The 23589-nt window shown below is 37.0% G+C and overlaps 1 protein-coding gene and 1 long non-coding RNA gene across 9 annotated transcripts in view; one reads left to right on the top strand and one right to left on the bottom strand.

The window, feature by feature from the left end:
* LOC147874451 (uncharacterized) overlaps positions 1-1499 on the bottom strand; it is a 19428-nt gene extending 17929 nt beyond the window's left edge. Inside the window, exon 1 of the long non-coding RNA XR_015534099.1 lies at positions 1445-1499. This is a non-coding gene — a long non-coding RNA (uncharacterized LOC147874451). The remainder of the gene's footprint in view (positions 1-1444) is intronic.
* Positions 1010-23589, top strand: Zn72D (Zinc-finger protein 72D). 8 transcript variants are annotated; one of them, XM_087344895.1, is made up of 20 exons: positions 1011-1165; positions 2298-2455; positions 4873-4995; positions 8182-8328; positions 8413-8589; positions 10270-10538; positions 10658-10831; positions 11964-12168; positions 13138-13311; positions 13732-13960; positions 14602-14758; positions 15748-16030; positions 16257-16443; positions 17425-17617; positions 18427-18583; positions 19691-19800; positions 21121-21216; positions 21593-21802; positions 21953-22094; positions 22994-23589. In XM_087344895.1, exons 1-20 carry the CDS (start codon positions 1116-1118, stop codon positions 23062-23064), a joined length of 3312 nt encoding a protein of 1103 aa, XP_087201021.1. In that variant the 5' UTR covers positions 1011-1115; the 3' UTR covers positions 23065-23589. The 8 variants fall into 8 exon arrangements, with proteins under 8 accessions (XP_087201025.1, XP_087201021.1, XP_087201019.1 ...); XM_087344893.1 differs by having other exon boundaries at positions 10267-10538; XM_087344896.1 differs by having other exon boundaries at positions 8413-8591; positions 10257-10538; positions 11964-12048.

Raw genomic sequence — 23589 nt, 5'->3', positions numbered from 1 at the left:
GTGAAATGATTTGCTTACTTACATACTCCATGGAGCAGAGTCCTTCTGAGAAGCTAACAGTCGCTCAGCCATTCAAGAAATTCACATTTTTTGGAACCAAAAGTGTTATTACCGTGTTAGCAAGAGCCCGCCACTGGTCCGTATCGTGAGCCAGATGAACAGTCCATACAAACTCATCCTCACACTTATAAAAATCAGTCACTGATTATTTTTATGAAACTCGAAAATTACATGCCAATTAATAATAATTAAGTCCTGTGGCTTCAATCATCATACATTGTTCTTGCAAACGTCAGTGTGAAGAATTTCGTGAGTTCAGTTGCCATACTGAAATACATCCCTAAATTGTGGTCACAACCCCACATTTTCCTCGTGGATTAAAATGTCAGATTTCTTGTACAATGAACGAAGGCGTTGAGCATACAAGAAGTGTGCACCATTTAGACTGCAATAACATTTTTGTTACCGAACAGTTTGCCATTCATTCAGTCATCCAGTAACAGAAGCGATGTATCGAGAATTGTTTGATCCTGCTAAGGCTGTAATTGTGTCATAGCATGCCAGTGACAAATTATTTTATGGAACATAAATATAACATCCTTGGAATGTTTAAAAAAACTAAGAACCTTAAAAACAGTGAACTTTTCATATCTCTACTTTATCATGAGTATAATATATCGATTGCCACCATTCGAATAAAAATCAGAATGCATTCGATAGCTTTGCAGTATGTAGGAACCCACAGACAGAAAAAACGTAAAATTTCCCATCATCAAGCATGAAACTGCATCGCGACTGATAGATGTCGCCACCTCCTTCTGCAGATACAACTGCATGAATAGAGCCATCTAACGTATATACCTCGAACTACAATATAATGTAGAAGGACATACCAAAAAACATTTTAGTAATTGTAATCCTTATGTTGCATTAATAGTGTCATAAATACGTTAATATTTACTGTATGTATGATGCTTTAATATAAGTAATATTTTTAGGAATAATATATAGAACATCCTAAAGTAGAAATTCACCAATCAGCGATAAGGTGACAACTTTGTTTCGCAAGTGGGAAGCCATTTTGGTCCTCTTTCATTTCTGAAGAAGAAAGAAGGATGGCTACAAATAATTACTTCGGTTTTACGCATAGTGGAACTCAATATGGGTATGTATATAAGTGTCTATATGTTAAAATATTTTGTTGAGTTTAGATGCAGAGTGCTGTACAATTTTAGCATTGTGATTTTGTCTTGTTTGAACGCAATAGGAAGTTTTCGTGGCGTGTTTCTGCGTGATGTCCGTAAATCCAAACCGGCAGTGAAGCGTCTGTAGTATGAGTTTGGTCGGTCAGTGTCTTTATCGCTTCGGTAAAAATCCGTAGGAGTTTATTCAGGTGCAGTCGAAACAATTGTTCTTTCTTCCCATGATGTACCACATTACTTACGTAGACGTCTAGTAAATGCTGATCCGGTAACCGGCCTTTATAACGAAGGTACCGCCATGATGCCTTGACTAAGAAATTTTGTATTTGCACGTTATAATTAGAAAAGGCAGTATATTATCTTTTATAATTAAAATCCCAAAAACACACGCACTTACTGGTTCTTCATCCATAGTTTTATTCAACATGTGTTATTTTTGGTTTTCGCATGCTTGCATTCTTTTTGGACAAGTATTTACGTGTTAATATATGTTTATGGCCATATATAGTTTGGTACCCCCATTTTGTAAAGTGAAATTTTGTGGTGTGCCCCCAAGTGTCTTAAATTAGGGTGTGCTGCAGGTGAGAAGAGAATGCAGACATTGGGTTAGGGAGTTCTCCCACAAATACTGTGAATAGTAACAACCTTTCAATACATTGGCCATGTAATAACCTGCTTAGAGTTTACTGTTTGCTGTGAAAGTTCAACTGTGTTAATAACTATTTCCATGTGTAAGCAAACAGTGGTTAGAAAGATAATCAAGAATATAGTCAGAAATGTATGTTCAGTAAGATAATCTTCAGTTAAATCTGAGCTGCTCTTCTTGGTTAGGTTATCATGTGTAAATATAAATACAAATTTCAATCTTCTAATTGCTTAAATTTGAGAAATTTGCCATGTCTCAAAGTCATGACTGAAGGGCGAATAGGCAGTCACAGTTTTATTTACTTCGTTGGGGGGGGGGGGGGGGGGTTAAAATTTTTATTGGACGTCTGTATACGGTAATGTGTGGCCATTCAATTAGGCAGATTCAACAACACTAACATTAAACATTGCCCACAGAAGTACCATAAGGTGTTACTGTGTGAATTTCAGAACTGCTGGTGCTGCTGCATATCAAACAGGACAGACAGGGTATGCTGTGACTCCAACTGCAGCCACTGCGGCTACATATACGGCTCAAAGAGCTGGTACTGGATATGAGACTGCATACCAGACTGCTGCTACTCATACCACAGCTGGCACATATGCAGGTAATTTGTCATTTTTGGTTGTGTGGATGGCATGCAGAGGAACACAGTTCGTTGCTTTAGATTCATTTTTCAATAGAATTTATTTCTTCTGTTTCTTTGTTTACTGTATTTTATGTTGGCATGTACAAATAACCTTTATAGTTTAGAAATTTCAACTTGGGTTCTTTCTTTTAATAAACAAAGCAGCATACTTTCTTGTATTTTAGTTGGTAGAACATTCTGTATCTTTATATCAAAGAAATGACCTTTCTTGAATTCTAGTCATTTCTTTTGAAACATAAGGGACTGTCTTGACAGTCCTTAATGAAGGAAACAGTTTTACAAACGCGACTATAGGATCAGTACGCCAATTTCATCTTGATACATTCTAACGCATTTTGGTAGAATAAGCCGTGTGGATATGTTCATGCGTTACTTGAGTTGTATCATGAGTGTAGTTGGATATTTCAGTGAAATACCATAGAAGTGACCCCCTAAGAATTGACTTCATAATTATTTCAATTTTATATCTTTATAAATTAGTACACGTAATAAAAATATTTATAGATTTTATTGATTATAAATATTGCAGATGAGAATGCTACAAAGTGTCTTGCATTCACATTGTACTTTTGGATAGAAGGAATAGTGAAATTGCACCTTCCTTTTATCGAGTGATACATACATACTGGTAATATTAACTGTAGTCTGTGTACAAAGTACAGTATTTTAAATTTTGGAATAGATTACCCCGCCATTTACTTCTCGGGTAATTAGATGGAGTTAACCAAACTTTAAATTAATTTGTATAGAATTTAACAATTAATGCGTAGATACATCCTTCATTGCAAGCATTTGATAACAGCATACTGGTTGTAAGCTATAGGCTGTACGTGTTCAAGATAAAATCTCAGTATATATTATATTAACAAATCTGTTGTATGTTATGATAAGTCATGGCAGAAATAGCATAACATTTAAGCAGGTTAATGTAATGACCCTGTGATAAGAGCACGTAAGTATGTACATGATGGTTAAAGAGTGGCAGGTGTAAGTTATTTATGCAATGGAAGTGGCTAAGTTATATGGCCAGGTTTTTGTAATAAGTTTTTCAAGGAATGGTTTTTGACGTAAATACGTCTATGCGGAAGGGTCATTCGGCAAAAAAGTGAAAGGAAAACGTGTAAGATCCATATACACAATGTGTATATATGGACCGACAACAATGGTCAGCTTTTATATGAACTCCTGCGTGCAATGTTATGTTACCTAAGAAGTTGCGTCATCTGTTTATTTGGCATTGTTGTGTTTCATTACTGCCGTCAACAATCCGCTTTTGTTATTGCGGAAAGAGCTGAGCTGTGAATCGCTTATAGAAGAAGTGCGTCATAGAGTAGATAATTTTGTGCTGGTAAAAACGTTTTAGAATATCACAGGTACTTATCTCATATAAGAATTATTACATTACATTTCATTACAGAGACGTATTTACGTCATGTTCTCTGGAACCGTGGTTCCACTGTCAACTTTTTCCCCTCTAAGTACTTGTTTAATAGTTCTAGTTTGAAGTTAATTCTCTTCTGTGTTGGATAAGGTAAGTTATGCTTATGCCCAAGTGTTTGTTATGGTATCTAGGGAATTTTATCGGCAGTGTGGAAGAATAATCAGCATCGTACTACAGCTGCCTTCAGCATGGGACTTATTGATTTAAGGCTGGGTGATCTTTTTATGAATGCGATGGGGATAATCGCCAACACTGCATATGGATGAAATCCCAGTTTGTTGGTGTCTTTTGAGTAGGAGATTTTTTAATATAATTTTTTAATAATTTATATTTAAAGGTAAAATTACAGATTATATAAAATTAATTTAGAACACATTCACATTTAAATTATACTAAATTAATGTCATACTTTTACTGTGGACCTGTGTGGCATTTGAAGTAAGTCGTTTAGTTTGAACAGAATATTTAAGATTTGTCTATTCAAATATGGATGAAGTCGTAATATAAGCATTATATTTACAGTATATGTAGGTTTTATTGTCCAAAATTTCTTATTAAAGCTTTATTTCATTTGTATTTAGGTCCCTCCTTTTTCATATGCACGTTTAGTCCAAAAACGGTATTTTACTGTGTACGTCTTGCCTTACTTTCATGACCAATGAGGTTGCATTTTTCTTAGTTGCATATCAAATATACCTGTCTTGGTTTTACCAATATTGTGTTGCCAGTGTAATGATTACAAGTATTAAGGATAATTTTTCTCACGTGCTTAGAGCAAGGTCCTTGTGATTATGTACTCAGCAAATTATTTAATTTTAATTATAATATATTATTCTGTCAAGTCCTTGTCAATTATACCTTAATTCTAAGGTCACTGCATATTGACATGCACAAGAGATATAGAAATTAGCTTCCTAGTGAGTTTTTTTCATAGGTTGGTACCACTACAACTTACCAGACCAAGAGGAAACATCCATGTCTGGTGAAGGGAACAGAATAAAAAATTGGCGGACCGATCCTACAGTTGTTCCAAATTGTATACCTAACCAAGAACAAGGTAATCATTTGTTCAAGTCGGGCCAAGAGAAATTAGACATACTGTATACATAATATAGCTATTTATTGATTATTGTCAATATTTATACATAATATGCCAGTACATTTATATACGGTCATTGTTAGTACCATTTATGCTTGATTTTATGGTTCTTGCTTCTTTTGTTGTGTCTGCATGAAAGTACAAGTAAAAAGAATACAGGATACTGGCTGTATAGTTGCATGTGTATTTTATATTCTTTCTTTTAGCGTTTAGAATATTCACATAACGTTTACAACTCAACTCTGGTGCAGTGTGGAGCTGTATTTGTAGGTGTACTTGTTTCTGTTGTTCGCTTCCCTCCTAAAGTGTTTTTCAGAATAATTTTTTGTCACAAGTACTTGCTAAGGAACGTATCAAGAGTTTCCAGTGTTTTATTTCTAGTACTGTCTTTTCTGTAAAGGCCATTAACATTGAGGGCCCCAAGAAAAATATTGTTACTACATCAGGAAGGGAAAAGTTTTAGACCAACACTGCTTATATGAAATAAATAAATTTGTAGAACATATTTGATTTCTAATTTCCACGTTGTTGACAGAGTTCACATTTAAAAGATTTTGAACAAGTTTGTTGAACTGGACTATCAGGAACTGCATGGAGCAGGGTCCGTAATGAGGAACTGGTAAATTATTCAACTAATCAAGAAATTACCCAGTTTTTATGGAACTGAAGGTTCATTACTGTGTTTGTAAGAGCTAGCCACCAGTTCCTGTTTTGAGGTTTATATATATATATATATATATATATATATATATATATATATATATATTTATATATATATTTATTTATTTATTTATATATATATATAAACACAATACTGCCCGTACCCTGTCACTGTTTCCTTCAGATTTATCCGATTTCCACATAGTTGCAGGTCCTCCGAGAGATCTCTTTCCTTTACGATTCCCATTCAAAATTTTGTATGCACATCGTGTTCTATGCTATGCTACATGCTCTGCCCATCGTGTCCTTGATTTGATTATCTCGATATTTGAAGACAAATGCAAATCGTGAAGCTCATGATGCAGTTTTATCCGGTATCTTGTCATTTAAACCTTCACCCTCAGTTCAAGTTCTCTTTACTGTGAGAGGAGGCCAAGTTTCAGAACCATACAGAACAACAGGCAGTATTGTAGAATAAAATGTTTGTTTATGATTCAGTACATTGTTTTTGAAAGCTTGCAGATTATATTGTTACCGACAAAATTATCCACATTTTCAGTACTTTTCTTTTTCTTGAACGTGATGCATAAGTACCAATTTAAGAAGTTGCAAAGAGCATCTGCCATGCTTGTAGGATTTCAGTTGTGTTGGATTGTTGGTACTTAATAACTGTGAGTAGTTTCTATGTCTGATTTGTGTGAAAACATAATGTGCGTTCTGAACTTGGACCATACTAATGAGTTTGGGTGTTCGAAAAGGCCAGAAATTTGTTAATTTCAGAGCTGACTGCGCTTCCTGCAAGCTTGCCATCTTGTAGATTTAGGTATATGAACTGCAAACAGTGTAATTAAGTCAAGTTAGTGGAAGTTCGGATTGTGGTCTTTTGGGTTGTGAGCATGTAGTCTTGTGTTCTGTCTCTTCAGTAGCAATCCGAGTTATGATGCCATGTAGTCTCGTAGGTGGATATTAACATTTTGAGTCCTCTGAAACTTTGTTACCCATCTACAACATCGCATGTTATCACAACCTGTGAAGATGGTCCATGCTAGCGTTTTCTGCCATAATTTATCAGCAAATGTGCAGGTGTGGACATTGTTTCTGTAACATCTGCTCATGTTCTGAAGATTTGTGTCTTCTGGGTGGTTTGCTCTGCATAGTCTGGTCGATGTTAACTAACGTTTCAGGGGTCATACTGCCTCCCCTCCATCCAATTGGCATATTCATCGCCCTGATGACGGAGGCAGTATGACCTCTGAAACGTTGGTTAACATCGACCAGACTACGCAGCGCAACAACGCAGAAGACAGAAATCTTCATACTCACTGCTGTGAAAACCTCAAATCTTACATGCTTATATTCTGTTTGTGGAGCACCCAATCCACACTGCTGTTGCTTTTTAAGCAAGTGTCTCGATGTTACATCAGACCACTGATGCAAGTGTCGTGTTTGCCAGAATGCACGCACTCTTGTGCAGACCTGAACTTTGGAATCCGTCGTGTTAATGCTGTTATGTTCCTGTAGAATGTACAAGTGTGGACCTGGCTTAAGATTATAATCTGAAATAGAATTGGTATTCAGTATGAACTCTTCCGCAACAATCATTTCCATGGTTTCCTTTCTAAAGGAAAATATATTGTTTCAGTGTTACATTTGTTTTCTTCATTATATTTTGTGACTTTGATTGAGAATTTTTAAGTCTTCACATCTCTTGCATGAAAGTATTTATTTTTGTTTGTTTGTATGTGTATAAGTTTGTTGTTATATAAATGACTGTACTTTATTCAGTGATTTTTAACAGTATAATTGATTTCATTGTAATAAGTTCAAGTTAATTTCTTCTTCTCACCAGATAACTTGACCTGAAGGCTACCATGTGGATTTTCTGTGATGTTGCATCTGAACATTTTGTTTGTAGTTCCATCCATGATTGGAATATTGATTTTCTTAAATTCTTCTTAAGTATGCATTAGAGGAACTGTCTTTAGCTATAAATTGGAATTTTTCAAAATAGAAAAATATATTAGAATTTCTCAAATTTGGTAGTTCTGTTACTTACCACCGTGGAAGTTTTTTTTATTCCATTTGTGCACAATAATAACATTAATTTCTGTTTGTCTGTAGTGCCCCTTGGTATAAAGCATGATCATATATAGGTATATGTGATGAAAAATACCTGTTTGCAGTGAGGTGTGTGGCAGCAAAATATTAAGTCAGGTGTCTGTGACATTTTTGCAGTTTTGTCAGATTGTTACTCATTCCTAGATGCCTCCCTGATTCAGTATTCACGATAGAAGAACCTTTAATAAAACAAATTTTTTTGCGGTATTTAATTTGTTACTGGAATTGTATACCTGAAAGTACTACCATATCACAGAGTTTATTGGGTCCTCTTACTTCGGAGTCTGAAATTATGTTTATAACAGTATTTTAAAATATTCATGCATTAAAACACCACTAAATATAACCATGTAATTATTTGACCAGTGGGTGCAGGAACACCAACGGCAGCAACAACTTATGATTATGGTTACGGGCGGACCGCGCAGACGGCATATGACAGCACGAAGACGTATTATCAGCAGCCCGCCGCTGCGGCCGCCACGTACTCGGCCACCGACACTCATTATCAAGGTAATAGTGACGAGGCTGTTCGTAAAAGTGAATGTTTTTAATGTTATGTTTGTGTTGTGTAATTTTTATCTTCTTGCATATTAGCATCAAAACCAGCGTTCAGCACAACAAGCACGTACACTGCGACAACTCGGCAGGTGACTCAAGCCACTCCTAAAGCTGCGTCTTACAGTTCCGCATATACTACACAAGGGGCTCAAGGAACGAATTATTCGACAGGTTATACTGCTGCTGCTGCTCAGACCACAAATACCACTAAAGGTATGTGTCACTGAATAATACACAAAGAATTAACACCCAATTTCAGAGTGTTTGTTTACAGTGAAATCTACATAGGCCAGCCATTTTACTGTTTACTTGCTACAAACTATCCAGGACATTATACAAGATTGAGTGTTTAGTTGCTATTTTTGTGCCCAGATATTCCTATTTAATTTAAATAATGATGAAGATATTTGTGGTTATTGATTTATTGATAACTTTGCATTGAGCCTCAACGAAACTGTCTGTATACATTTGGATGTTACAAAAATTGGGGACCAAAGTGGAAAATGCATTGTTTACTAAGATAATTTGCACCAACAAGAGATATATCCGCCTTTCTGTACATCCAGCATTATTAACTGATGTATGATCTGTCTTGTCACAATAAGACTTCAGTCACGTGTTCAAAGCGTTGTTTTGCCTGTGTTTGAAAGCAATGTGTTTGCAGCGACAGATTGTGAAGGAAGCTCTAAACACGTGGGTTGGCCAGCTGTGATTGATTTCAAATCGTTTGTACCAGACACGACATTCTGTATTTTTCTGCTGACTGAAACTAATTAAACAGGAAGATTCGTCACTGGGCAAAGCTGTAATCTGCATGATGGAATCAAAACTTCAAGCAGTTTGAAATATAAAACTTTTAGTCTGTGAATATAATGAAGGTTTTGGCCAGGATCCCCCAAAATACTAAGCATCACAATGAAAAAGAGAGATTTTAGATTTGTGGAGACATTGCCTGAGATAGGAAATTTTGAATATGTTCAGAACAGTGGAAACAATTCCATAAGGGAGATCAAGGTACAGTTCAAGCAGGTTACCATGTGAAGGAAGATGTGTAATGGGTTCCCCCAATTTCATTCGGCTGCATAGTGTAATCTTACTTAAAAATCACTCGGGATTTGTTTGTAATAAAGATTATTTCAGTTTGAGTATTGTACAACTTATTTTATTTTTTCTACTGTGACATCAAAGTGGAGGTATGGTTTTGAATAAATACACTGTGTACACTGCGGAAGAGGTTAAAGAGTTGCTGATCTTGGTTTTCCCAACTTTTGCACTTTGCACATATACGGTCTCATTTATTATTAGCATTAGTTCTTTTTACTATTTAATTCTATGGTGTTTGTTTGATAATGATGATAGCATTGAATATTTCCGTCTTCTGAGTTGTTGCGCTGCGCAGTCTGGTCGATGTTAACCAACGTTTCAGAGATCATACTGCCTCCATCATCAGGGCGATGAATATGACCTCTGAAACGTTGGTTAACATCGACCAGACTACGCAGCGCAACAACCCAGAAGACAGAAATCTTCATACTCTCCGCTGTGAAAACCTCAAATCTTACGATGATAGCATTGTTAGTTTCTAGAAATTTTGGTTTCATATATATAGCACACTTGAAGAATTTTTATGAATACACTGTTTATATACACGGTACAAAAGCACTATTCAGGGATAAGTTGTAACACAGTTTGTTTCTATGTCACAATTAGTGTTCCAACAAAGAAATTAGCGCCATGTTACAATAGCCGAATTTACCAGCATGATAGTAATAATTTATTTGTTGCTTTCCCTTACCATTTGGTCTATTTGTCATGTTTGTTTGCAACATTGTTAATGAAAATCAAGTTTAGAAATTTCAAAAGAAATGCTTTTAACATGTTCCTATATAGCAGCTGCCAATACGACATATTCAGGATATGACGCGGCATTGTATAGTGCTGCCACCATGTATGTGGCACAGCAAGCACAAACTGGAGCTGCAACTGGAGCAGCTACTGCGGCTACTGCAAATACAGGCGCTGCAAAATCAACTGGCTCTTGGCAAGGATACAAGAAGGGTCCAATTCCTGGTGGCATGAAAACTATGAAACCAAAGCAACCTCCTAAACCGCAGCAACTTCATTACTGTGATGTTTGCAAGATCAGTTGTGCAGGCCCACAGGTAAAACATTGTTTATTCTGGATTTGAAATGTTCAAATTGAACACAAATTTTATCCAATTTGACTTATTTGATAACTGGACACTTTATTTCAGTTTTCTTTATTTGATGTTTTCCTCAGACTTATCGTGAACATCTGGAAGGCCAGAAGCATAAGAAAAAGGAATCTGCGTTGAAACTGGGGTCGGCTCCAGCAGCTCGAGGAGGCAATGCTCTTCGCTGTGAGTTGTGTGATGTGACTTGTACCGGCTCAGATGCCTATGCTGCACATATCCGTGGGGCCAAACATCAAAAGGTAATAACTCGTAGGTTAATTATCTGGAAAAAGGCACGCTGATGTTTGAGGCAGATCAATTTCTTTCCTTTTTTTAATCCATTACCCCATTCCTTTGGCCAATTTGTATCTGTTGCGTTCCCTCATTTGTTCCGTATCTATTTCCCATTCATCTTATTTGCTCATTTTATCACCCATATTAGAAGTTCTCCAAGCTGTCTAATGGCTGCATCACTTTATGATTGAACTTTTTTTAACTTGTGTCATAGTTAATATCTTTCATGTCTCTGGGTATCCATCGCAAGTCATAAAATATGTCCTATTGTGCGTATATTTGTATGGTAGCACAGGTGAAAGTAATATAAAGCAATGTGTAAAGTTAAACTTTGATGTGGTTTTTTTTTAATGGAGGTTATGTATGTTTATATTTAATAAGGTTTTAGAATTTGCTGTGTATGCAGTTTTAAATGAAAATGCAAGATGAAAGGCTATCAAAATTTGTAAGATTTGAAGTTCTCACAGCGGTGAGTATGAAGATTTCTGTCTTCTGGGTTGTTGCGCTGTGTAGTCTGGTCGAAGTTAACCAACGTTTCAGAGGTCATACTGCCTCCGTCATCAGAGTATGAAGATTTCCGTCTTCTGGGTTGTTGCGCTGTGTAGTCTGGTCGATATTAACCAACGTTTCAGAGGTCATACTGCCTCCGTCATCAGGGCGATGAGTATGAAGATTTCTGTCTTCTGGGTTGTTGCACTGTGTAGTCTGGTCGATGTTAACCAACGTTTCAGGGCGATTAATATAAAAATTTGCATTTATTAACAGCTAATGGGAAAACAAAATTGAGGTCCCAAGAAAATATGAAACGACCAATTCTTGGACGGGAGTTGAATAATGACAGGATTGATGAAACTGATTATACCAGAAAAAGAAGATGGAAATGCTTGGCAGAGGAATGACTGATAGAAGTTGTGTTTTTCAGAGCTTTTTACTAATACTGGGAGATAATCGGATACTGGGCTCAGGAAGAGGGCTGTGTGTTGTGTAAATAAGGATTAGAATGATCTCTGTGAATTTGTGGAACAATATCTATCGCACTTTGTCATTTCATAATTTCTGTTGATACTTCAACATCACTAATTTTTTTATTTTGTTCAGGTGGTGAAGCTGCACACTAAGCTTGGAAAGCCAATACCATCAACAGAACCTGTGGTTGTGGGTGGTGGAATTAAGACAACAACAGGTACAACAGCATCCACTACTACCCCTGTAAAAACTGTGACAGCCACTGCAGCAAAACCTGCAATACCAGGGGCTGCCAAGAAAACTGTTACTGCAGCACCTAAGATTAATTTTGTTGCAGGTAAAACATTGATGTAGCAATGTCTGTGAGAAGTGTACACTCTGTTAATGAACCTCCCTTGGTAACCACTTCTCTTTGCGTAAATGGTCGGTTACTGCATTTATGTAAATATAAGCCATGCCCTACTTTTAAGAAGGAAAAAGAAAAAGTCATAAGCTGCATCAAAGTCTTTAAATTAATTTTTCCTTAAGTACAGCCAGGGTTATAAAAAATTTTAAGTTCAAAAATAATTTTTTTAGTGTTTTAGTGATTTCCGATCACTGTGCATCCTGTCACACATAACCTGCTGGTCTTGTGAGAATGCAATTCCTAATATTGTAATTACACTGCATCTGCAGGTGACAACCATTAAAATGGGGGGGAGAGAGAGAGAGGAGACCAGGCCTCTACCAAATTTTGCTCTTATCCATCAGATTAGTAATTGGTTCATGTGACAAACCACTGGACTACTGCTCATGTTTTTAGACACTATAATGTTTTTGGAACCCATCATGTGCACCCTCCACTTACTCGAGCATCGACGTTTCACTCGCTAGTGTTGGCACAGTAACGTGCGGGTGATGACTGATGTGGGCAGAGGGGTGGCATTGTTATTAATGACTATACATGTGCCCATCCCACATGTGTTACATTACTCCCCCCCCCCCCCTCTCTCTCTCTCTCTCTGTGCCTCTGGTATTTTGCTAAACAGATTTTGTGTGCTTCATCGTAAAGGATCTGCAGTGTAAATATAAATAGAGACTAGTGTTGGAATTTGTCAACATGATTTTGAGTATGTTGTTAAATTAGCAAAAAAACTTTTCCTATTATTTATAAAAATTGTATACAGTGTGGGTGGAAAGTAAGTAGGCATGAGAAATGGTTATAACCTCTGTATTTCCCATGTATAGCGATTATTTAATACCTACTTAATTCCCACCCACCCTGTAGTTTGCATGGGATGTATGTTTAATGTGCTGCTTGTTGCAGCTGGATCTCTAGGAACAGTGGGAACAGCAGCTACAGGAATTAAAAATGAGCCTACTGAAGTGAAATCTGACGTTAAGGAAGAGCCTGCCATGTCTGACTCGGAACTCACTCTTAGTGATAAAGATGTCCAACCAGTAGGTCAGGATTATATTGAGGAAATTAAGAATGATGAAGGTGAGTTGGGTTATTGTGATTTATATGTTCCTTCACGTAAACTAGGACTGTTAAAGGTTCGATAAAATCGTATGAGAATGAGAAAGTGAGGATGGCTGTGTTCTGGGATGTTGTGCCACATATAGTACACTATCGTTTTAGAGATGCTTAGTGACTTGATCATCAGGGTGAGATTTTAAAAGTTTGATCGTAAGTCCTTTCCAGAGTGTATCACACCAACAGTATTTGGTTAATTCTCTCGTATATTGACTGAATTTTTACTTGTGTGTAGGTTTTTGATTTTTAGTTACGATGCTTACATTTAGTTCACATTGTGTCGGAAGAGCGATGTAACAAGAGTTTGTATAATTCCATCTCTTTTGTTATGTTTGATTTGCGTTGATATTTTTACAGTAAAAATGTTCTTATTAATCCCATTAGGTAAAGTAATCAGTTTTAACTGCAAATTGTGTGAATGCCGATTTAATGACCCAAACGCAAAGGAAATGCACATGAAAGGTCGTCGTCACCGGCTTCAGTACAAGAAAAAGGTGAATCCAGAATTGGTTGTGGATGTGAAACCCTCTCTACGGCAGCGGAAGCTTCAGGAAGAGAAACTGAGGAGGCAGCAGATGAGGGATGAGTACTGGAGACGCCGTGATGAGGAAAGGTGTGAAGCGTATGCGTGTTTACCTATAATAATTTGTGCTTGAATAAAGATGAGATCTCTAGGATTCTCTTGGAATCAGTTTACATATATTATTATTTGTAATCATGTGTAAGGTGCAGACAGACTAAAGAATGTTTAGTTAATTAACCTGTACCTATATATATATATATCTCTGGGCTTTGCATTGAACACTGTCTGAAGAAGTGAGTGGGTTTCATTAACGTTACCAATACCTCAGAAGCGCGTCTCCCTTTGCGTTATGCAGTGGACATGTTCAGGCTGGTCTTATTTCATATAATGTTACAATACAGCGTTCTCTTTGGCAAATAGACTACGTTATAAGTAGATGAAGGGCAAATGACATAAGAGAGTTTGGTGTGACTATAAACACAAAGTAATGGCAACTTGTTGAATTTTTTTATGCCAGTTTAAAATAAATGACATAGTTTCAAGGATTTTGTGCAGTGTAGCAGGAAGTGTGTTGCTGTGAAGATGATATTGTCATGAAAAATGAGCTAAATTATAATTCTTTGCTGCATAATCCCCATCTACCCTGTTGTTTAACTTCTGTTTGCTGCTTATTTGTTTATGATCTTATGGTGCGGTATGTTGCTTACATAGTTTATTTCGTTAATGTGCAGGATGATGGAAGAGGAAGAAAGGATGTACTGGGAGGAGCGCCGTCGATATGAAGAGGAAGTGGAGTACTTCGAATGGTACCGTCGTTACGGAAGAGATCCTCGAGGCTTACCACCACCACCACCTAGACCTTTTGGACCAGGTGTGCCACCACTTATGGTGAGTTTCTCTTTATATGTGCGCGAGTTGTGGTCCGGCAGACAAATGCCCGTTTCCTTTGTGGCATTGTATTTATTATGCAAGTTCATGCGTAATTTGGTGTGATTATCTTGGTGGTGGTCATGGTACTCGTATTATCATTTTAGTCGCATTGGAATGGCGGAGGAATGCCTTTGTACTTGATGATATTGGAAGGAAAGAATTTTTTATCACAGAAATGTAACAATGGTTGTCTAGCAAATGCTCTTAAACTTGAAGAAAGAAGTTAATGTACATTTACAGTGGTGATCTTCAGTTAGATTAAAAAGAAACGTTTTCAAACAAATTGCATCTCATTTACATCATTTGTGTGACATGCTTTTGTTTAGGTTGCACTGATTTGTTAGTAACATTGAAGAAATAAAGTAAGAGAGAGACAAATAAGTAGGGTAGTTAAATTAAGAAATATTCCTGTTTCACTATACCATTAAGACATCTGTATATTTACTACAAACAGTTGCAGTGATGATACACCTAGCTCGCTTTGATCGATGACTGAAGAAACATTTTGTTCCCTACATTGTGAATCTGAGCAACTGTGATTGAAACTAGAATGTCTGGTATTGGTTTTATAACTTTCTCTCCCAAGTTGGAAAAATAAAGGGTATATGCCAGTACAGTCAGATCTTGACATTTAATTTTATGCTTTATTAACACACGAAGAAAGCTTTTGAGCGGACATAAAAATAATTATCCGACTTTGACAGTGTCTGATTTTGACATTAGACATTTATTTAAATTGAATATGAAATTAAAATTGCTTTATACGTGATATGTTTCCTCTGCATGACGTGAGTTCACAGCCTAACAGAAAGAAGAAAACAGGAAGCCGAGTGTTTGTCTACGAGGATTTGACATATGGTATAGTAGGTTATGCTCCTGGAATGAGATAGTTGTGGGTAATGTATACATTGTGAATTTAAGTCGTCTTCATTCATTGTATCTTGCAGTTTTTCCCCCAGCCTGTACGCCGTCCTGATTCGAGTGATGACCGACATGTAATTGCTCGACATGCTGAAATATATCCAAAAGAAGATGAACTACAAGCTGTTCAGCGTATAGTATCGCACACTGAGAAGGCACTGAAGTTTGTGTCGGACCATTTGGCTGACTTGGCTACTGCTGCGGCGAAACAGGCAACTGCTGCTAAGCCTGTAGTTGGTGCAGGGGCTAAACCTGTAGTAGGTGTGGGAACCAAGGTTGTAAATCCACCTGTTAAAAGTGGAACAGCAGGTGTGTACGAATTTTGTAATATGTTTAATGAAATTACATACGATGAGTTGCAGTGATGACATACCTAGCTCGCTTCGATGAATAACTGAAGAAAATCATTTGTTCCCTATTATTGTACCTGAGCAACTTGTCAAGGAAAAGAGATATAACATCTCTTAAATGTTGCTAAAAGTTGATAATTTCCATAATAAGTACTACTTAACCTAGTTGAAGTATCTGTATTCAGGTAAACCTATTCCTGGAATGAAACCTGCTGTTGGAACCAAGATAATTGCTGGAAACTCACCTGCAGTTAAGCCTGCAGGCCAAGGTCCAGTACCATCTACACCAACCATTAAAACTGAACCCATAGAGAAGGTTAAACCAGATACAGTTAAAGAAGAAAAGAAGGAAGATGGCCGTGATGGGAATCTGTAAGTATATCAGTTTTTGCTGATTTGTTCTCATAGTTAAGACATTAAGACGTCTCCTGCCGTAGTGTAATTGCCCTTTGTTTCCAATAATACTCGGCCATTTCTTAATGGTTCAAGGACAGCACAAGAGGGAAAGGAAAGAGAAGGAATATAGGAGTGGGTTAAAGTGGCATAGTAGTGCCAGATCTGACATTGATATGCCACTGTAAGGCTTCAGATGTGCCACAGTTTTTTTGTGTGAAATTGTACATTTGTGTGTTATAGTTAGAAAAAGTCTGTATATTTTGTAATTAAGAATTCTGATGTGTGCATGCACGCACGCACGCACGCTTGTTTTGTCATCTATAGTTTTATTCAGCATGTGTTGTGTTTTGTTTTCATATGCTTGAACTTATATGGGGCAAGGATTTTATGTGATTCATATTTATGGTCATATATTGATTCATAAAACCCCCCCCTTATGCGAGGCAGGATTTTGTGGCATCTCATCATGTATCATGTATCAGGGTGTAGGTGGAAAAAGGTTGCAGAACACTGCACTAGACTCACTGACTATAAACTATTTATGATAAGTGCTGTCTTAAAAGTTCATTAATAGTAAATGAATGTACCATTGCTGATGTAGAGGTATGTGGCGCACCGTGCATTATTATTTCAATGGAAGTTTGCAAGAAGTATGGCTTAAACATTGAACAGTTTTACATTTCTTGCAATTCCTTTCAGTGTTAATTAAGTTGGACAAAATCCATCTTTTTTTTTTCTTGTTAAGACATTCCACTTTGTTGTTCATATGTCGACAAAATTTATGCCTGATCTGCCTGTGCCGCCCACCTTTGTATTGGTAATTTGAAGTTTGTATGAAGAGTTTTGGTATTTGTAAGATGTGGATGATCATTAAACTGTGGGAGGTGATGTTAGTCACACGGGCGAATAACTGCTTATCTCCTTTTCAGGCACTTAATGGTTTCACATTGATTACAGATTCTCATTCCATCGGGATAAGGATGACAGTCAGGTACCACGTGTACTGAAGGGTGTAATGCGTGTGGGGGTATTGGCCAAAGGTCTACTCCTGCATGGTGATACAGCAGTGAATCTCGTCGTATTGTGTGCAGAGAAGCCCACTCGGTCGTTGCTCAATAAAGTGGTTGAGAATCTTCCAAAGCAACTCCAGGTATGACACTTTCATAGTTGATGGGTATTTTGTTTAAATGTAGCTTTTATGGCATGCTTCCAGTACTACCAAGCTTATTGAAATTCAGTTGAGAATGATTTCTATTTTACCTTCTTTCTTCTCCCTCATTCATCATTTTATTTTCCACTTTTTTTGCTTTATCTCATTCCCACTTTTCTCCCATATTTGCGGTGTTGAATATTCTGGCTTCTCTGGTGCTTTGTTTTTCCTGTGTCTTTCAAGTTATCACAAGTCTGCTCTATTCATATAACTGTTACTGAATTTACGTTTTTTAATGCATGAAGAGTCTTGTTTACCTTTAACTGTTTTCACTGCACATTATTTTCTCACCACTTTCCTGAAATAATTAAGTTTTAATTTAAAATGTGGACAAATCCATTTTTTTTTCAAATGAAATTTTTCAAACTGGGTGGCAACACTGCATATCTGCTTTCATAACTTGCAGAATGAAGTGCACTACATGGATTTTATCTTTCGTTGTATCTTCATATGTAAACACAGAATTTTGGCAAGTAATCATTTAGACTGATGTACCTTTAAGAGGATTTCAGTGAAAAATTCATAATTATACCTCATATAGTTCAAACGTTATGATAAATAATGTGTTTTAGAGCAAAATTTAAATGGCCATCCAATCAAAACCACCGCAGAGCGAGCACGACAGCGGTATAAGCGCGGTATTTAAATTTCCGCGTTGAAGGGCTAACTTGATTTCGTAAGGATTGGAGACATACTGTAATAATGAGATTGCTGTATGCTGGAGAGGTTTGATGTAATTCATGTTGAAGGTTGTTGCTCCTGAAGACACATACAAGGTTCACCGAAAACTTGAAGAAGCAGCCGTTATCGTGATGGGAGTGAAAGAGCCACATATCACTGTTACCATCACACTAACATCACCAATTATGCGTGAGCAGTTGCTGACTCCTCTGGATGGAAGTGGTGGTAAGAAAACGAAAAAGAGTCCTCATCGGCAATGCAGGTATCATAGAGATAGCGAACCAGGGGCCCATTGCAAGGTGGTGCGGCATGAAGGCTTGTTTAGCATACATTTGCATTTGGCTTTCTTGTGCTGCCCAGATAGTGTTTTTCAAAAACAGATCTATAGTTTCCTCTCCAGTTCAAAGATTTAACTTAGCAATCATTTTAGTGAAGTGTTTTAATGATTCCAAGGAGAGATAAATCATTGTGGCCCCTGGGATGATATTCTCCTAACATGCTAGCCTGGTGCATGGATTGTTTGTATGAGAGACAGGCTAGCATATTCCAGGCCAAGAAAAGGATAAAATTCTAAAACCTTAAGTGCATACTTAGGTAGGATGATAGTTCATTTTGAGATTATGCTCCTATTCTTTCTTACTTGATATTTGAGGTTGATGAATTTTGTCACTGATAATGTTTGTTCTTTTCATGAGCCTGTTGTCTTACTGCTAAGGTTTCTAGGTATCCTGTCGACTTTACAGCCACCGAGAAGGGGGATCGTTGAACGCTGTGACAAACGGGAAGGATTTTTGACCATGCGGGAAAAAACAGTTTCATAGCTACTGGGTTTAGGTCATAACCAATCTCTTGGTTGCAGTGATTCTTTATTTGTAATTGTAATATATTTTTAACTTTAAGGTAGTAATTGTAAGATTTGAGAATTGAATGAAGGTGGTAGAGATAGTAGTGAGCATGTGTTAAATTTTACCTGATATAACCCAGAGAGAAATTTGTTTGGTTTGGTAATTACGCTAAAATCAATTTCTTAATGTGTTATATTATTTTTTCCAATGTTTGCTTCTATTTCTATTATCCACGTTCAGTTCAAAATTGTGTGTTGTTTGTGTTTTCAAGTTAACAGACCTACAGCTTCCCAGTGACGTCAGCAGCAGGTGGTCATCATTTCATTCCTATTGTGTAATCTCTTCAGTCTTGTTTCTGTGACCTACTCCCTAGACTTGAAACTGTTTTATTTACTGCTATGGTGAGGTGTGTTAAACCGCAATGGTCAAACACCCTTTGTAATTTTGTCTGATCGGCTGTTTTTCCGTCTTTCTTCCCCGACCCTAGACTCAGTGTCTGTGAGTCAGGCGCAGGCAACCAAGGATCCGCCAGACGTGCTCGACAAGCAGAAATGTTTGGATGCCCTGGCAGCTTTGAGGCATGCCAAGTGGTTCCAGGTTTGAAGGAATTCCTCCTTTATGTTTAAATCAAGACAAAAGAAAACCAAATAGAAAAAAAAATATACTTTTCAGCCTTGTGTCTGTGAAGTTTAACGTAGTTAGTTTTCACTTGAAGGATGATGGAAATACAAGGTGGCAACTTCAGTGTGTGTTGATATGTTGGTGCAGGAAGTCATGAGCTTAATCAGTACCTGTTTCATGTAGAATTCAAATGGTTCTCATTAACCCTTTGAAGCTGACACTCATGTAATTAATGTTTAAATTCAATCCTTACCCTAAAGAAAACATTTTTCCATCGCAAAAATCAGTTGGTCATTGCTGTTTAAGGAAATAATCACTGTTTATGCTAAATACATACTAAATGTAGAATAGTTTATTGTTAAAGAATGTGGTACATACCAGTTACCACTGGGTTTTAATAAATATTTGAAATAGGCATAAGGTAACTTCAAAAGTTGAAGAAAGTTAATGAATTAAGTGTTGTAATATATGACATACTGGTTAAGTAAAATAAATGGCTTACTGTACTGGAGATACCATTACAGCACCTGAACAAGACACATTGTGTTGCCATTATTCCTCACCTATGCCTTAAGCACATTTTTGTTATAACTTAATGCAAAATCAGAAACTTGCTGTTTACTTTATCAATATGTTATGATTAATATAAGATATTAACTACATCTACTTAGAAGTATCTTCTATCAGTATACAGTTCATTACTACCACACATTTTCATTCTCTTGTATGATTTCTGTTTGCAGTAATAGGTAGTACAGTTAAGGTTTTTGGAAGTAATTAAAATTGTAGCTGGGATAAATATTTGAGAATAGTTTTATGTACTCTGCTACTGGATCTGATTTTTCATCATTACTGTCGGCGTGAGATACATGAGGCTGGAAAGTTAGCAAATAAACGCTCGCAAAGCGAAACCTCTTTGTTCCCAGGGCATTATCTCTCTATTGGGTTTGGAGTTCCTTTGTGCTGTAAATACATACCGCAGTTCGTCCTTACTTATCGCAAGGACTGTGCATGTTAGACTTTTCAATTTAGTTATTAAATATCAAGGCAAAGAAACAACAGTAATTAGCAGTATGTTTGCAGTTTGTTAGTTTGGGAGTTTAAATTTTATTGACTGCCAAGTTTTTTTTATAAATAAGTGTGAATCATGGGGTTTGTGGTTTAGCATGCACATCGGTTTAAACGTTATCAGTTGTAGGACGAACGTTAGGTAAAAGTCTCCATAAAGTTCAAGTCTAAAATGTGTGGTGTGAGTTTCTTAACATGGTAGATTCATGTACTCATTGTCCATCACAGGCTAGGGCAACTGGACTGCAGAGTTGTGTGATGGTGATACGAATCCTTCGAGATCTGTGTCAGCGAGTTCCCACCTGGGCACCTCTTAATAGCTGGGTAAGAAACTAAAATATAGGATGGAAATATTTAGGAATTGTACATTTCACTAAATATACGTTTCCCAAGTAAACTATACAACGTGATGTGATCACTGTAGGGTTGGTAATACACTATCTTCCTGATGTGAAACCTCAGCAATATAACTTGTAATATTATTCATGTAACAGTGTAGTGTACAATATTTTGTTATTTATTTTTAGTCCCTGAGTAATGTAACTGTACATATTAGCTTATCATGAAGAATATTGTGAAAAGAGGGCGTGTTTTCATTCAGTCCTTTGCACAGTTACATATTGTGCATCCTTCCCCCTTAGAAAACAGCCTCTTTGGTTATTGTAGCATTGATAGCTTCATACTTATTAATATATTGCAGGCAATGGAACTGCTTGTAGAGAAAGTCATCAGTTCAGCTGCGCAGCCACTGAGTCCAGGGGATGCGCTACGTCGGATTATGGAAGCACTGGCTTCTGGTATTTTATTGCCAGGTGGTCCAGGTCTTCTGGATCCCTGTGAAAAGGATCCATCAGATGCTGCAGGGAACATGCTGCCTCAACAACGGGAGGACATAACTGCTTCAGCACAGGTGCATTTTAATTTTGCCCTCCTGTACTATTCAGTCTCAAGTGTTCTTTGTTCACTGCCAGAATTTTTAATGGAATTTCAGTCTTTGGGTTACCAGTGAACTGAGAGGAAGGGATTTTATTGAAACATTTTTTTTTCTTTCCTTTTTCAGCATGCACTCCGATTGATTGCCTTCCGTCAAATACACAAAGTGCTGGGAATGGATCCATTACCACCTCCAAAGTTTACTCGTGGAAGATTTAATCGTAAACGTAGGCGTGACAATAGCACTGGAGAAGGCAATGATTCTGAAGGTAAACGTGTAGTTTATACTGTTATTCTTTCTGTACATTAAGTATCTTTTTGATGCTGTTTTAAACTGCCCCCATTTATTTATGAGACTGGATGTTAGACTGTTGAAATTTTTTATGCTTGTGTAATATTCACTCTTCTAAAAGCATGAGGGGTTGGCAGTTGGTCTATGAAGCTGATACTTGTACCTTGTGTTGACAGTATGTATATCTGAAATTATTGAGATTATGTAATACCTATTGAAAACTGTTTGAAATGGTTAGCCTGTGGTCTACTTAAAGTACAGGGTATACTCAAAAGAATGGCGCAGCTTCAAAAGTTAATAAAAAATTTATTTCTCGCCTTACACGGGCACAACATACACCGTCAGTGCCGGCAACTGTCCAAGTATCTCATGCGTTAATTACAATCCTTCAATGTGTGCACCCTGGGTCACACGACACACATCCACACGGTAATCAAACTCGTCCCAGACCCAGTGTAGCCTGTCCACTGTAATGGCCTGCAGTGCATGCGTTATCCGATCACGAAGTTCATGGATGGACGTGGGCAATGGTGGTACATAAACGCTGTCTTTAATGAACCCCCATAGAAAGAAATCGCACGGTGTAAAATCTGGCGAACGGGGTGGCCAAGGGAGAAGGTTGTTGTCTCCATTTGCAGCAGCACGTCTGATTGAGAAGCACTTGTACATTCCTGTGAAAATGGGGGGGAGCTCCGTCCAGTTGTAGAATGTAATCGTCATAATTGGTATTCAGTTGGGGTAACAACCAGCTTTCCAACATGTCCAAAAATGAAACTGCACCATTCTTTTGTGTATACCCTGTATGTAGTACTGATTTTAGGTGCAGATTTTGAAGATTTACAGAATTTTTGTCACAATGTGTAATTTATTTTACAGCTGGAGATGGCAAAAAGGACAAAAAGGAAGATCTTGATGAAAAGATGGAGACAGATAAAAGTGGAAAGTGATCTGTGAATAAAAACATCAGTGAATATGTTGCTATATCATTATTAAAAAGATGTCATAGAATATTGTGTGAGAAGTCTCATATTATCTGTTAAGTGTTTTTCCTGTGCCTGTAATGCTGTGTGCAATTTGCATTCATCTTATTTGCAGTTCATTAGGATTTTGCACTTACATGTTTCAGTGCAGTCAGCTGCCTGTGTACTTTCACATTTGACATTTAACAAACATAGTACCATTCATTTATGCCATGATCCACAAATATTATAAGGCGTTTTGTATACTTAGTACATTGATACATCTTTAGTCATCTGAATCTATAAAGCACTAGCCACTTTCTATCAAGGGATGTTTTTATTTTTGTCAGAATTGTTTTAGACTTTGTGGTGTGTAACTAAGTCATAGGAAAAGTTTTCTGTGTTTAAACAGTGAATGTTACTTTTTTTTTAGGTATCCCAAGGTATCATTCCTTTGACATAATTCCATTTATCACTGTATTTTCCATTGTGGAATAAAAATATACCACTTTA

This window comes from Zootermopsis nevadensis, unplaced genomic scaffold (genome assembly GCF_977971745.1).
Source record: "Zootermopsis nevadensis isolate Lab colony 2312 unplaced genomic scaffold, Znev_1.0 Znev_ptg000008l, whole genome shotgun sequence".
In the NCBI taxonomy this organism is placed as follows: domain Eukaryota; kingdom Metazoa; phylum Arthropoda; class Insecta; order Blattodea; family Termopsidae; genus Zootermopsis; species Zootermopsis nevadensis.
This window is presented reverse-complemented; position numbering and strand designations above follow the sequence as displayed.

Coding starts and splice junctions, on each gene's coding strand:
- Zn72D (XM_087344892.1), top strand. CDS start 1,116: ATGGCTACAAATAATTACTTCGGTTTTACGCATAGTGGAACTCAATAT. Junction 13,961..14,601: donor AGACGCCGTGATGAGGAAAG/GTGTGAAGCGTA, acceptor GTTAATGTGCAG/GATGATGGAAGAGGAAGAAA. Junction 21,803..21,952: donor ACATAACTGCTTCAGCACAG/GTGCATTTTAAT, acceptor TTCCTTTTTCAG/CATGCACTCCGATTGATTGC.